This window comes from Panulirus ornatus, chromosome 64, assembly GCF_036320965.1.
Source record: "Panulirus ornatus isolate Po-2019 chromosome 64, ASM3632096v1, whole genome shotgun sequence".
Lineage (NCBI taxonomy): Eukaryota > Metazoa > Arthropoda > Malacostraca > Decapoda > Palinuridae > Panulirus > Panulirus ornatus.
In genome coordinates this window covers 1,522,170-1,534,870 of record NC_092287.1, presented here as the reverse complement: position 1 = coordinate 1,534,870, position 12,701 = coordinate 1,522,170, and the positions used below count along the sequence as shown (strand labels likewise).

Here is a 12,701-nt window from a genome sequence, read left to right as displayed (position 1 = left end):
TTTATTTACAGTATTACTAAGAATTAATACAGAAATGGGCATATGCTAAGATCTTATTGTAGGGAGTACATTTAACATTAAACCAGATATTACTGAAGTTATTAAGATGAAGCCTGCCAAGGAATGGATTCACATCTCATCTTTCTTGGAGGATGTTTGGTAGCAAGGAAGGAAGAGAATACAAAAGACTAGGTTTGGCTGTTAAAGTAAGACACAACCTTAAGTTTTAAAACTTACCAGTTGCTGGTAATGCTTTTAAACATTTTGAATAAAGAAAATATAGAAAAAGGAAACCAAGAGGAATTGTTCTTGTTGTATAAAGTGCTCAAAAGACGTGTGACAAACTAGGTTCAATATTCAGTAGAGATAACTGTCAGAAACAGTATAGTGCAGAAGGCATTGAAAAGCCCAACTTAATGATAGCAAAGTTTTGAGTTTTGGGGATTAAAGTTAATGGTATTAGGAAATGAAATGGGAACATGGACACTAGGAAAGAGAAATGCAGAGACAAAAATTTGTAGAATGTTCACAAGACAGTGAGCCACCATCAATTCTTCATTTCATATTCCTGTACTATAATGTTTAAGTAGAAAACATCAGATCTGACACAGTCTTGCAAAAGTAATCACAATTCTGATATTTCATTTTGTAGTTAAGAAGAAGAGGATGGTGGCATGCACAACATCAGACTAAGGAGGAGCAATTGGGCCTCAGAGCTGATAGAGGATGTATGGAGCAGGTGCTACTCTGAAAAAAAAGTTTGAGAAATATTTGAGGACAGAGATTCATATGTAGCATTTATGGACCTGGAGAAAGCATATTTATGGTTGACAGAAATATATTTTAGAGCTTATGAATATATGGTCTGGGAGGAAAACTACTAAAAGAAGTGGAAAGTTTTTATCAAGAGAGTAAGGTAGGTGTGTGAGTAGGAAGTGAGGACGTTGAATGTTTCTAAGTGAAATTGAGCTTGCATTGAGGGTATTTGATTTCACTGTGGTTGTTTAATCCATTCAAGGACAGATAGTGAGGGAGATAAATGCAAAGATATTAGAATCAGGGGCAGGTCTACAGTTTGCTGGAGTAGGGTGGAGTGGAGAGTGGGCTGGTAGGTGAGTCAGTTCTTGTTTGCAGATGGCTGAAGTGGCAAGCTTGAGAAAGAAGCTACAGGAGTGGATGTCTGAGTTTGGGAATGTGTGAATGAAAGAAGTTGAGAGTTGATGTGACCAAAATAAGGATATAAGGTGTAACAGGGGTGGGGTGGGGGATGAGACAAGATGGTTTAAGTGAGTTTGAATGGGGAGAACCTAGGGTGACAGTAGATGAAACTATGGAAGCTGAAGTGAGTCCTATGGTGAGGGGGGGGTAGTTAAGTCTTGGGTACATTCAGGAGTGTTTGGAAGGTGAGAGAGCATTGTCTGTTAAGGCAAAATTGGGTATGTTTGAAAATATAGTAGTTCCAATAGTGTTGTATGGATGCAAAAGATCAGAATAGGGTAGACATCTTGAAAATTCAATGCCTAAGGACAATAATGTATATGGTATGGGACAGGCAGATCATGTAAGGAATGATATTGTCAGAATAAGGTGTGATAGTGAGAGAAGTCATATTCAAAGAGATGACCTGGTGTACTGAAATGACTTTTGACACATGGAAAGAATGAGCAAAAAAAGACTGATTGAAAGGATTTAAGGGAGCAAGGAAGAGTACCTATCTATTTACAAAGACCTGTGACAAGATTTTGTCATGATGGCAAGGCTAGAGCAAAGTGCTTACCACATGTTTTGCTTAATGAGTAAGACTTTTCATTTCAGAGAATGGAAGGATGAAGTGAAAGGGCAATGAGTTATCATGGCTTGAACATTTAGGAGGATGAGAGAGATATATGCAAGAGAATGAATGGAGTGATTTTGTATAAAAGGGGTGACATACTGTTAGTGGGCTGAACCAGGGTACACTTAATCTGTTAGGTTAAACCATGGAATGATCTGTAGGGCCTGGCTGTCAAAAATGGGCCTTGGTTTCATATCATTGTACATGAGAATTAGAAAGTAGATGTGAGAAAATGAGGCTGTTGTTTGTTTCTTCCCTTCACTACCTCGGTAATAAGGTGGGAAATGGTGAACATACATGAAAAGGAATTATTCATTACAGAATTGATTTTGGAAAAGTATCATGTTTGCTAAATAACATATATTGAAAATCAAAATTTTTTGACTCATTTTAGGAAGAAGACTTTTTGCTGGCTTCAAATGAGATGCACCAACGAATAGATTTTGAAACATTTACAACAATGTTTCAAGCTGCCTGGTTGACATGTGCTGCTAAATGGAGTAATTATGGAAGAAGTTCCTTCTTTGGCAACAGTGACGCTGTTTTTGTCACCGAGAGGTCAGTACCTTAATCTTTCCCCTGTCTTTGAAAGAGTGTGCTCATAAATGCACTTTCAAATTCTTTTATAAAAAGAATGCTTACATCTCACCTGGCATAAGCTGTAAATATACCTTTACCTTGCTGTTCCAAGATTCCCTTCAGTGAGGTTCCTGCAGTGCTCAGGAAGCTGTCCACATTCCACTGATTGGAAGTACAGGTCAAAAAGTGTAGGGACAGTGTATGTGTTTGTGTGGTAAGCACAGGGCATTTGAGGATTAAGTGCTTGATATTTTCAGTGTATGAGTTATACCTGGAACATGATGGGTCCTATGATATGTTGAATTTTTGTTCATAGTGCTTGAAAAATGAGTGGTGTCAGAAATGCAGATGAGAAAGAGTTACTCATATAGGTCTGGTAAGTGGAGTAATGTTTAAGGGTGGGTTAAGAGAGCAATATGACATGTGTATGCCAGAACTTGGACCTCTCTTATCTTCCTTGCTCGTGCCTGAAAGGAGCCCTCTTCTCTATTCTCCCACTTGGATCACACCCTTGGGGTGTCCCTGGCAACTGTGTTAGACTATGGGTCATACCCAAGCATTGTGTGCATTCACACACTTTTTTGCCACTTGGGTGTGGTAACCCCAGTTATTGATGCAAGCTCCCATGACCAAAAGGCGTAATTCTGTAAGATGTTGCCGCTGCCTTCATTGATATCAACTCCGTGCATATCATTCCTTTACTTAATGGAATGCTTAGAACTCTGGAATTGTAACAACCACTCAGACACAAATTACCAAAACACCTACCCAAACTCTCAGGTGTTATGGTATGAAAGCTACATGGAAGCCCAGCCATTCTGGTAAAATTTCATCTTATGTAATCATAGGTAGATAGGGACTCCCGGCACAACCAACCTACAAAATACACAACCATACCCTGATATGTGGATCAGTTGTTTGCTTTGAAGAATTAATGTGAGAAATACTTAGAAAAGCAAATGGATTTGTATGTAGCATTTATGGATCTGGAGAAGGCATAAGATAGAGTTGATAGAGATGCTCTGTGGAAGGTATTAAGAATATATGGTGTGGGAGGCAAGTTGTTAGAAGCAGTGAAAAGTTTTTATCGAGGTTGTAAGGCATGTGTACGTGTAGGAAGAGAGGAAAGTGATTGGTTCTCAGTGAATGTTGGTTTGCGGCAGGGATGTGTGATGTCTCCATGGTTATTTAATGTATTTATGGATGGGGTTGTTAGGGAGGTGAATGCAAGAGTTTTGGAAAGAGGAGCAAGTATGCAGTCTGTTGTGGATGAGAGAGCTTGTGAAGTGAGTCGGTTGTTGTTTGCTGATGATACAGCACTGGTGGCTGATTCATGTGAGAAACTGCAGAAGTTGGTGACTGAGTTTGGTGAAGTGTGTGAAAGAAGAAAGCTGAGAGTAAATGTGAATAAGAGCAAGGTTATTAGGTACATTAGGGTTGAGGGACAAGTCAGTTGGGAGGTAAGTTTGAATGGAGAAAAACTGGAGGAAGTGAAGGGTTTTAGATATCTGGGAGTGGATTTGGCAGCGGATGGAACCATGGAAGCAGAAGTGAATCATAGGGTGGGGAGGGGGCAAAAGTTCTCGGAGCGTTGAAGAATGTGTGGAGGTCGAGAACATTATCTTGGAAAGCAAAAATGGGTATGTTTGAAGGAATAGTGGTTCCAACAATGTTATATGGTTGCGAGGCGTGGGCTATAGATAGAGTTGTGTGGACTAGGGTGGATGTGCTGGAAATGAGATGTTTGAGGACAATATGTGGTGTGAGGTGGTTTGATTGAGTGAGTAATAATAGGGTAAGAGAGATGTGTGGTAATAAAAAGATTGTGGTTGAGAGAGCAGAAGAGGGTGTTTTGAAATGGTTTGGTCACATGGAAAGATTGACCAAGAGGATATATATGTCAGAGGTAGAGGGAACGAGGAGAAGTGGGAGACCAAATTGGAGGTGGAAAGATGGAGTGAAAAAGATTTTGAGTGATTGGGGCCTGAACATGCAGGAGGGTGAAAGGCGTGCAAGGAATAGAGTGAATTGGAACGATGTGGTGCACCAAGGTTGATGTGCTGTCAATAGATTGAGCCAGGGCATGTGAAGCGTCTAGGGTAAACCATGGAAAGTTTTGTGGGGCCTGGATGTGGAAAGGGAGCTGTGGTTTTGGTGCATTATACATGACAGCTAGAGACTGAGTGTGAATGAATGTGGCCTTTGTTGTCTTTTCCATGTGCTACCTCACGCACATGTGGTGGGAGAGGGGTGTTATTTCATGTGTGGCTGGGTGGCGATGGGAATGAATAAAGGCAGACAGTATAAATCTACAAGCTCTTCACCATTTCCATTTACAACACTGAACACCCCATGAACACCAGTTATTCCCTAAACTGCCACATTACTCACCTTTGTATTCAAATCACCCTTCACTATAACCCAGTCTCGTGCATCAAAACTACTAACACACGCACTCAGCTGCTCCCAAAACACTTGTCTCTCATGATCTCTCTTCTCATGCCCAGGTGCATATGCACCAATAATCACCCTTCTCTCTCCATCTACTTTCAGTTTTACCCTCATCAATCTAGAGTTTACTTTCTTACACTCTATCACATACTCCCACCACACCTGTTTCAGGAGTAGTGCTACTCCTTCCCTTGCTATTGTCCTCTCACTAACCCCTGACTTTACTCCCAAGACATTCCCAAACCACTCTTCCCCTTTACCCTTGAGCTTCATTTCACTCAGAGCCAAAACATTAAAGTTTCTTTCCTCAAACATACTACCTATCTCTCATTTTTTTCTCATCTTGGTTACATCTACACACATTTAGACACCCCAGTCTGAGCCTTCGAGGAGGATGAGCACTCCCCACATGACTCCTTCTTCTGTTTCCCCTTTAAGAAAGTTAAAATACACTATGAATTAGGTACGTGTATATATGTATATGTCTGTGTGTGTATATATATGTATATGTTGAGATGTATAGGTATGTATATTTGCGTGTGTGGACGTGTATGTATATACATGTGTATGTGGATGGGTTGGGCCATTCTTTCGTCTGTTTCCTTCTGCTACCTCGCTTACACGGGAGACAGTGACAAAGTAAAATGAATAAATAAATTAATAAATAAATAAATAAATGATAATAATGATAATGATGATGAAGAGACAGGACTGGTATGCATTCGGAAATAATCCTCACATGCCACAGAAACAAACTTATCCTCAGTTATGTTTGTACTGCAGAATGTGGACGTTGTCCCTTCTTTAGTTATATGTTATGCACAACACTTTGACAGAATGGATCATTTTGTTATAAGAAGTAAAGTCGCTGCTCAATCATCAAACATGTTTGCACCTGATAAAGATACACAGGCAGAGGCATTTGTTGAGTGCGGGAGAGGCCTCATCATCATCAGTGTCCTCTTCTGAGCTGCTTGCCAAGAAGAAAGTTAGTCATGAACAAGGCAGTATAGTGATGAATTTTTGAAGTATGGCTTTATCAGGTGTGAACAGGAAAAAGGAGAACCAAGGCCACTGTGTATGATATGCAGTGAAATTCTTGCAAATGAAAGTTTGAAACCATCAAAATTAAAGAGACATCTTGAGACAAAGGATGCTGACCTCGTTGGAAAACCAGTCAAGTATTTCCAGAGAAGAAAGGAGCAAATGAAGATGTCAGTGAAAGTTCTCAGTAAAGCAACCACTCTTAATGACCAAGCACAACTGGCATTATATTTGGCTTCCTATTGCATTGCAAAAGAGAAAGTACCTTATATGTACAGAGAAACCTATTCTCCCATCCACTGTGGATGTATTGAGTGCAGTTCTTAATGAGAAGTTGGCAGACAAGATTAAACATGTCCCTCTCAATGATACAACTGTCACAGGAGATAAGTGATATTGCGGAAGATTTAGAATTTCAGCTGTTGTGGTTCATGTGAGATACTTATGGAAAGATGAATTCTTGGAAGATTTGCTCTGTTGCTTAACCTTAGCTACAGATACATTGGGATCAGAGTCATACAGAGTGTTGAATGACTGTGTAGTTGGAAAATACAAACTGAACTGGGTCAACTGCAAAGGAATTACAACTGATGGAAAAGCAGGCATGACTGTTAAAAACAGTCGGGTAATGACATTACTTGGAAACATTGCTTCATCCACCGTGAAGTGCTGGCTGCCAAAAGTATCCCAGACAGTCTCAGAGGTGTTCTGAATGAGGTGGTGAAAGTTGTTGATATAATCGAAGGAGTTCACTTAACAGTCGGTTGTTTGAAATGTTGTGCCTGAAGATGGGAGCTGATCATTCACACCCGTTATCATACAGAAGTTTGGTGGCTTTCCCATGGCAGAATTTTAACAAAGGTTTATGAACTAAGGATGGAGATGCATATTTTCCTTCTGGAGAAAAAAAATCCAGCAAGTTAAGACTTGTTTTGCAAAGATGAATGGGTCCTGAAGCTTTCATATTTAGCAAACACTTTCACAAAGCTAAATGAACTTAATCTGAAATTGCAAGGGAAAGAAAATGATGTATTCCGTCACAGAGGAAGTAGAAACATTTAAGAAATCAATAATGCTGTGACAAGCTAGGCTTGGAGTTGATTGCCCTGTTTACAATCTGTTCCCAAAACTTTTGCAGCATATTGAAGAAAACATCAGTGAAGAAAATCTGAAGAAAAGTAAATGTGATATACAGCTATACCTTCATTCTTTGTCAGCGAGTTTTGAATAGTACTTTCCTGAAGAAAAGTTACAAGATATGAGAGAAAAACACTAAGTAAAAGACCCTTATGCTTTTGAAAGGCCAGAGGCTGTTGTAGGGCTAAACCTAACACCTGATCAAGAAAATGCGCTTAACATCTCGCAGAGCTACATCTCACAAGTGATACATATAAAGAATCAAGCACAAGTCATCGTCTCTGTCATCCTTTTGGATAAGTGTTTCCAAGGAATATCCACATTTAAGTAAGGAAAGTATCTTGCTTTTGATTGCTTTTACAACTACATACTTCTGTGAAGCTAGTTTCTCAACCCTGACAAAGCTAAAAAAACAAAGAAAGAAACCAACGCAATCCTACAGCCAACGTGCATGTGGCATTATCATCCTGCAAGCCAGACTGGGCCAAGATAACTGGTAACAAGTAGGCACAAATAGGTAACTGCATACTATTTTTCTGTGCTTTGCTGCAATTGTCACAGTAGTTCTACATATTTTGTAATGATATTTTTTTATAGATCAATTTACGTTAGCACACTTTCAACATATGCAGTTATTTTGAATCCATATATGTATATATGTACAAATATGCATATGTATGTATGTGTGTATGTTTACATGTATGTATATGAATATGTATGTATGTATTAGTAAAAAGTGTTCATACCGGAAGGAGAAAGGTAAAACAGATGCACAGTAGGGTCATGTAGGTAATACATAAAATCAAACTGGGTCGTGATGAAAGAAGCTTGAAGAACACTTCTCTACAGAACCCTATTCACATGTGAAATATTTTACTTTATTTGACTTACTCCAAAGATAGTTTGCCTTAAGCAGGAAAATCAAGAACTTTTTATGGTCCCAACGAATGAGGTATTGAGGTAACTACCCAAGTATGATAGATGGTACAGGCAGTAGTCTCCAAGGACTCCACTTTGAGCTACAAAAATAACAAAAGTGTATTTAACCATGTAAAAGTTTCTAATGAGGCAGTAGATCAAATAATTTTGGATACAATTTCATTAGCCCAATTTCCTCTCTGACAAAGGCCATAAGTGAGGAGGCCTTAACATAGGAGAACTTTAAGTGAATTTCAGTATTAAAGTTGGTTAATACATTTATATTTCCTTTCAGGTTTTTCTTAAGGATAAGACATCAGTTTTTAAAAGGGCTGCACACAAGAAAATCTCTGGAAGAACTTCTGCGACTCATTACGGAAAAGGTTATAGAACATAGAAAGTAAGCACATCATATCATTTTATATTTTTCTGAAATGGGTGTTGGAGCTTATTCTATAATTCCATAACTCTTTGACAGTAGAATTGCCAGGGAAGTTCTTGCTTCTAGGATGTACTTATGAGTTATCCTACAGTAAGAAGAGCAAATGGGTTGCTGAATGTTAAAACTAGAGGGAGATATGGTATTTTACAGGAACTGGTTTATATGATGATACTTATAGAGCAAGGTGTGTATGCAATCTACCAGAAATTGGACATAGAAAAACATTTAAATTTGTCAGTTTGAATGTAATGAATGGGAGCAAGTAATGGATAACCAAATGTAAGATGGATGAAAAGATGGGTGAATCAGCTTTACTAGTGTAGTTGAGTGAGATGTCCACAAAGCACAGTATTTGAATGAGGCTCTATTTATGCCATTTTTTGTAGCCTAACATATTATGTATGATTGCATACATATATGCTTACTTCCTGCACCAGGAGTTCCTTCCATATTTTATAGGGCTCCTGCAATACTCAGATAGCCAGCCACGTCCATTAGGTGGGACCACAGGTCGTGAAGTGTCGTGATATTGTAATTGCATCTATGTGGGAAGACTGCAGGGCAGTTGAGCAGTAAGTGCTCAATGTCTTCATATAGGTTTGTGCATCGTGGATATGAAAGATCTTGAGATATGTTGAACCATTGTTTGTAGTATCGCAGGTATGTGCGATGTCCAAAGCTTAGGCATAAAAGTGTAACTCATGTATATATAGGGAGTGTGGTTTCAAATTAGTGTATAACTGGTGGAGTAGTGTTAAGACAGATTTGGGAGGGTGGTTATTTAGCGATTGTTGGGTCTCCTCCTCCTTTTTATATCTTTTTGTCATACAACTTCTTCATCTGCTCTCCCCAGTTTCACCATCCATTTGTCTTGTTGTTCTCCTCAAACTGCTTACATCCCTTCTAAAAAGGTTTTCATTCTCCCATATATTGGAATATATTCTCTTTTTCTTTCTTTTAATTTGCTCCATTTTTCTGCAAAGGCACCTTTCTCTTGAATTTGCCTTTTTTATACTCCTTCCAGTCACCTGAACTCCTCTGTAGGTACCATTCATACTCCTCCCTTTTCTGTTGCACTAGAATTTATCCTTTTTTTTTCACCCACCACCATTTCTTATCTCTCCTTTTAACTTCATGTACTCTTACCCTATGTCATTCTTCACTCACTGTTTGGTGTCTGCACACAGGCTACTTTTTCAAGTTCACTCACCTACACCTTTTCCCTTGCATTTAAGTAATTTCTTCATTACCTAAATCCACAAAAAAAACCTCTTTCATGAAATGATTAGACAACTTACCTGCCACCCCTTTAAGCAAGTTCAAATTCATTATCCCTTTCTGTCTTCTTTCTTTACCTGCCAATAAACATATAATCGAATGATGATTGTGAATTGTCAGACCTACTATGTACTTTATTATGAAACACATATTTTCAGTTTATTCCTTCTCCATCATAGAGCTTTTTATTTTCATGTGAAAATGAACATGTATTTATTTTCATGTACAACATCATGAACCTTGATTATGCCCTCAATTACATCACCCAACCTTACATTAAGCTCCCCTTACATCAAAACTGTCACAGCATGTACTTAGCTCTTGTTAAAATGCAATCATTACTTCATCACTAGTCTCTCACATTTGATTAAGCTCTAAACTTTTGTAATTTTCTTTCATTTGAACCCATAAATTGAATAGGGGGTGTGGAGTAGAAGGTAAAATATGGGAGACTAGGCAGAGCATGGAGGAGGATATTAGGAAATATAGTATTTGAATGTAATTAATCTATTGTATTGTAAGATATAGCACTGTAGTAACAAAGTCAGGTATGTGGAGGAAATATATCAAAATAATACTTGAACTATTTTTATATGACTTACAGGACTGGGAGCTGGTGCAAGGAAAACTAAGAATTGAGAAGGGTGTCCTGTAGGGGAATTGTGTTTGTGTTTTAGGAAGTGGCATGGAGTGATGTATATTAGAACAAGAATTATTGTAAAATTTAGTACTTTTTTAAATACTTATTCATTTTCCATGTTAGCAAGGTTGCACCAAATACAGATGAAGAATGGACCTCATTTGCTCACATCTACTTTCATGTGTAATATGCTAAAACCACGGCCTTATACCATACCACGACCAGGTCCTACACACCTTTCTGTGGTTTCCATTGACTGCATCATATTCCCTGATTCAGTCCATTTATACCAAAACGTTCCAAGCCACTCTATCCCATTTACATTTTACACCCTCCTGTATGTTGAGGCCCCAAGAACTCAAAACCTTTTTCACTTCCCCCTTCCATCTCCAATCTGGTCTCCCATCTTCTTTGTTAAGCTTTCCTCTGTATTTCCAAACCATATCAGCACACCCTTTTCAACTCTATTAACCATACTCTTCATATTACCTCACCTCCCCTTTATCCAGTTATTTTTTATTTGATCAACCCTCCACCACATATTGTCCTCAGATATTTACAGAACACTCACCCATTTCCATGCTTTCTTACCTAGACCCCATGCCTTGCATTCATACAATACCAAAAAAACAATACAATAAAAAAAAAAACAAAACAATACCAACAGGACCATTATACCTTCATACATTCCCATTTTGACCCTCTCAAATAGTTACCTATCTTTCCATACATTCATCAGTGCTCCCAGAAACTTTGTCCCCTCAGTGACTCACTTCAGCCCCCATGGTTCCATTAGCTGCCATGTCCACTCCCAGGTATCTCAGACACAACTTCCTCCATATTTTCTCCACTCATTCTTAATAACCTTGCTTTTATTCATATTTACTCTCAGTTTCCTCTTACTCACACTCTTGCACAGTGAGAAGTACTGGGCTTAACATAAGTTCTCTTTTCAGCTTTGTTGAAGGAGTGGTGAATATGTCACTGTTGCTAGAGGGCACAGCAAATGAGCAGGCTGGGTTACTACTCAACCAAGGATGGTCACAGTTAGTTACGTGGCAAGGGCAGTGGGTAGCCCATGTTCCATGTCACAATATGTTGGAGACAACTTATCGGGTCAATCTAATCACTATGGAGTGTGAATGTCCTGTTGCATCGTACATGGGACCTTGTCTGCATTTATGTTTGGTTATAGCCTTAGCACAGTTACGGGATGGACCAACTCCTGAGGAAGAGCGTCGCAGACTTGCCTCAGAAGCTTATGAAAATTCTGATTATATTATGGATCATGTATCTTGTATCACATTTCATAATGGAGTTTTGTGTGTTACAAAGCTAGAAAATTGGAAATGTATATGTATAGCCAGTGCCTTTGATGTTGATTGTGTTGGGAAGATTCTCTTAAAAATTGCTGAAGGTGCAGAGGAAGCTGTGACTTACACTATACCTACCTCAGTTTCCACATCATCGGCCTGTTTAATATCAAGTTCTGGATCCTTATCAAAAAATGCTGATGAAAATGCTATAATATCAAGCAAACTAGAAGCCGTCCCCAGCTTTACAATTACAGTGTCATCACAGACAGAAAAAGACAGTGCAACAGAAGGATCCTTTAATGTAATTCAAGAACAGCCGATCGTTATTCAAACTCGCACTGGATTAGAGACCAAGTCAACTAATTTAACACAGATTATTTCATCCACGACTTCAGAAATGACTCTGAACAATATTGACCCTATTAAGATTATTAAAAATGAAATGAATGATCAGTTGGATGAGTCAGATTATTCATCTCAAGCAATCATTGAAAAACTTTATCACTGGTCTAAGTCAAAAGAGTTTACAGATTCTGATATTCTCAAAGACTTGCTTAAAGAAACTCATGATTTTGTTTGGGAGAAACAAAACTTTTCTAAACAACTTGACACAAATGATAAAAAAGTAAATGTTGTAGGGAATAAGAAACTAAGAGCTGTTGTTAGAACTGTGAAGAGGCCAAGAAATCATGTTGAAGATGAGGAACAGGAATTTGATAAGATGGCTTCTGTGATACCATCTGTGAAAGTGAGCAGAAGTGGCAGAATTATAAAAGTAAAAGAAGAACCTGACTTTGTCATGTGAAAATACACACAACTTTTGTACTTTTTTATGGATATAGTTTGTATATTTGTATATATATATATATATATATATATATATATATATATATATATATATATATATATATATATATATATATATATGTTGAATTTATACAACAATAAAATCTTGCTTTTTTTTTCATATAGCAGTCTGTTTCATATTATGCTAGATATTTCTGTGTGTTCTTTTTGTGTCTGGTGTATCATTTACCCATGTCTCTTACATGTACAGATATT

At 38.1% G+C, this 12,701-nt stretch overlaps 1 protein-coding gene across 2 annotated transcripts in view; it reads left to right on the top strand.

Moving 5' to 3' along the window:
- The window catches only part of LOC139746318 (uncharacterized), a 100,109-nt gene extending 87,611 nt beyond the window's left edge, over nt 1-12,498 (top strand). Inside the window, exons 6-8 of one of the 2 annotated variants that reach the window (XM_071657447.1) lie at nt 2,229-2,392; nt 8,259-8,363; nt 11,280-12,498. In XM_071657447.1, the coding sequence (XP_071513548.1) occupies nt 2,229-2,392; nt 8,259-8,363; nt 11,280-12,444 (1,434 nt within the window). In that variant the 3' untranslated portion in view covers nt 12,445-12,498. The remainder of the gene's footprint in view (nt 1-2,228; nt 2,393-8,258; nt 8,364-11,279) is intronic. The other variant, XM_071657448.1, reaches the window with a different exon arrangement.
- The last annotated feature ends 203 nt before the right edge of the window (nt 12,499-12,701 follow it).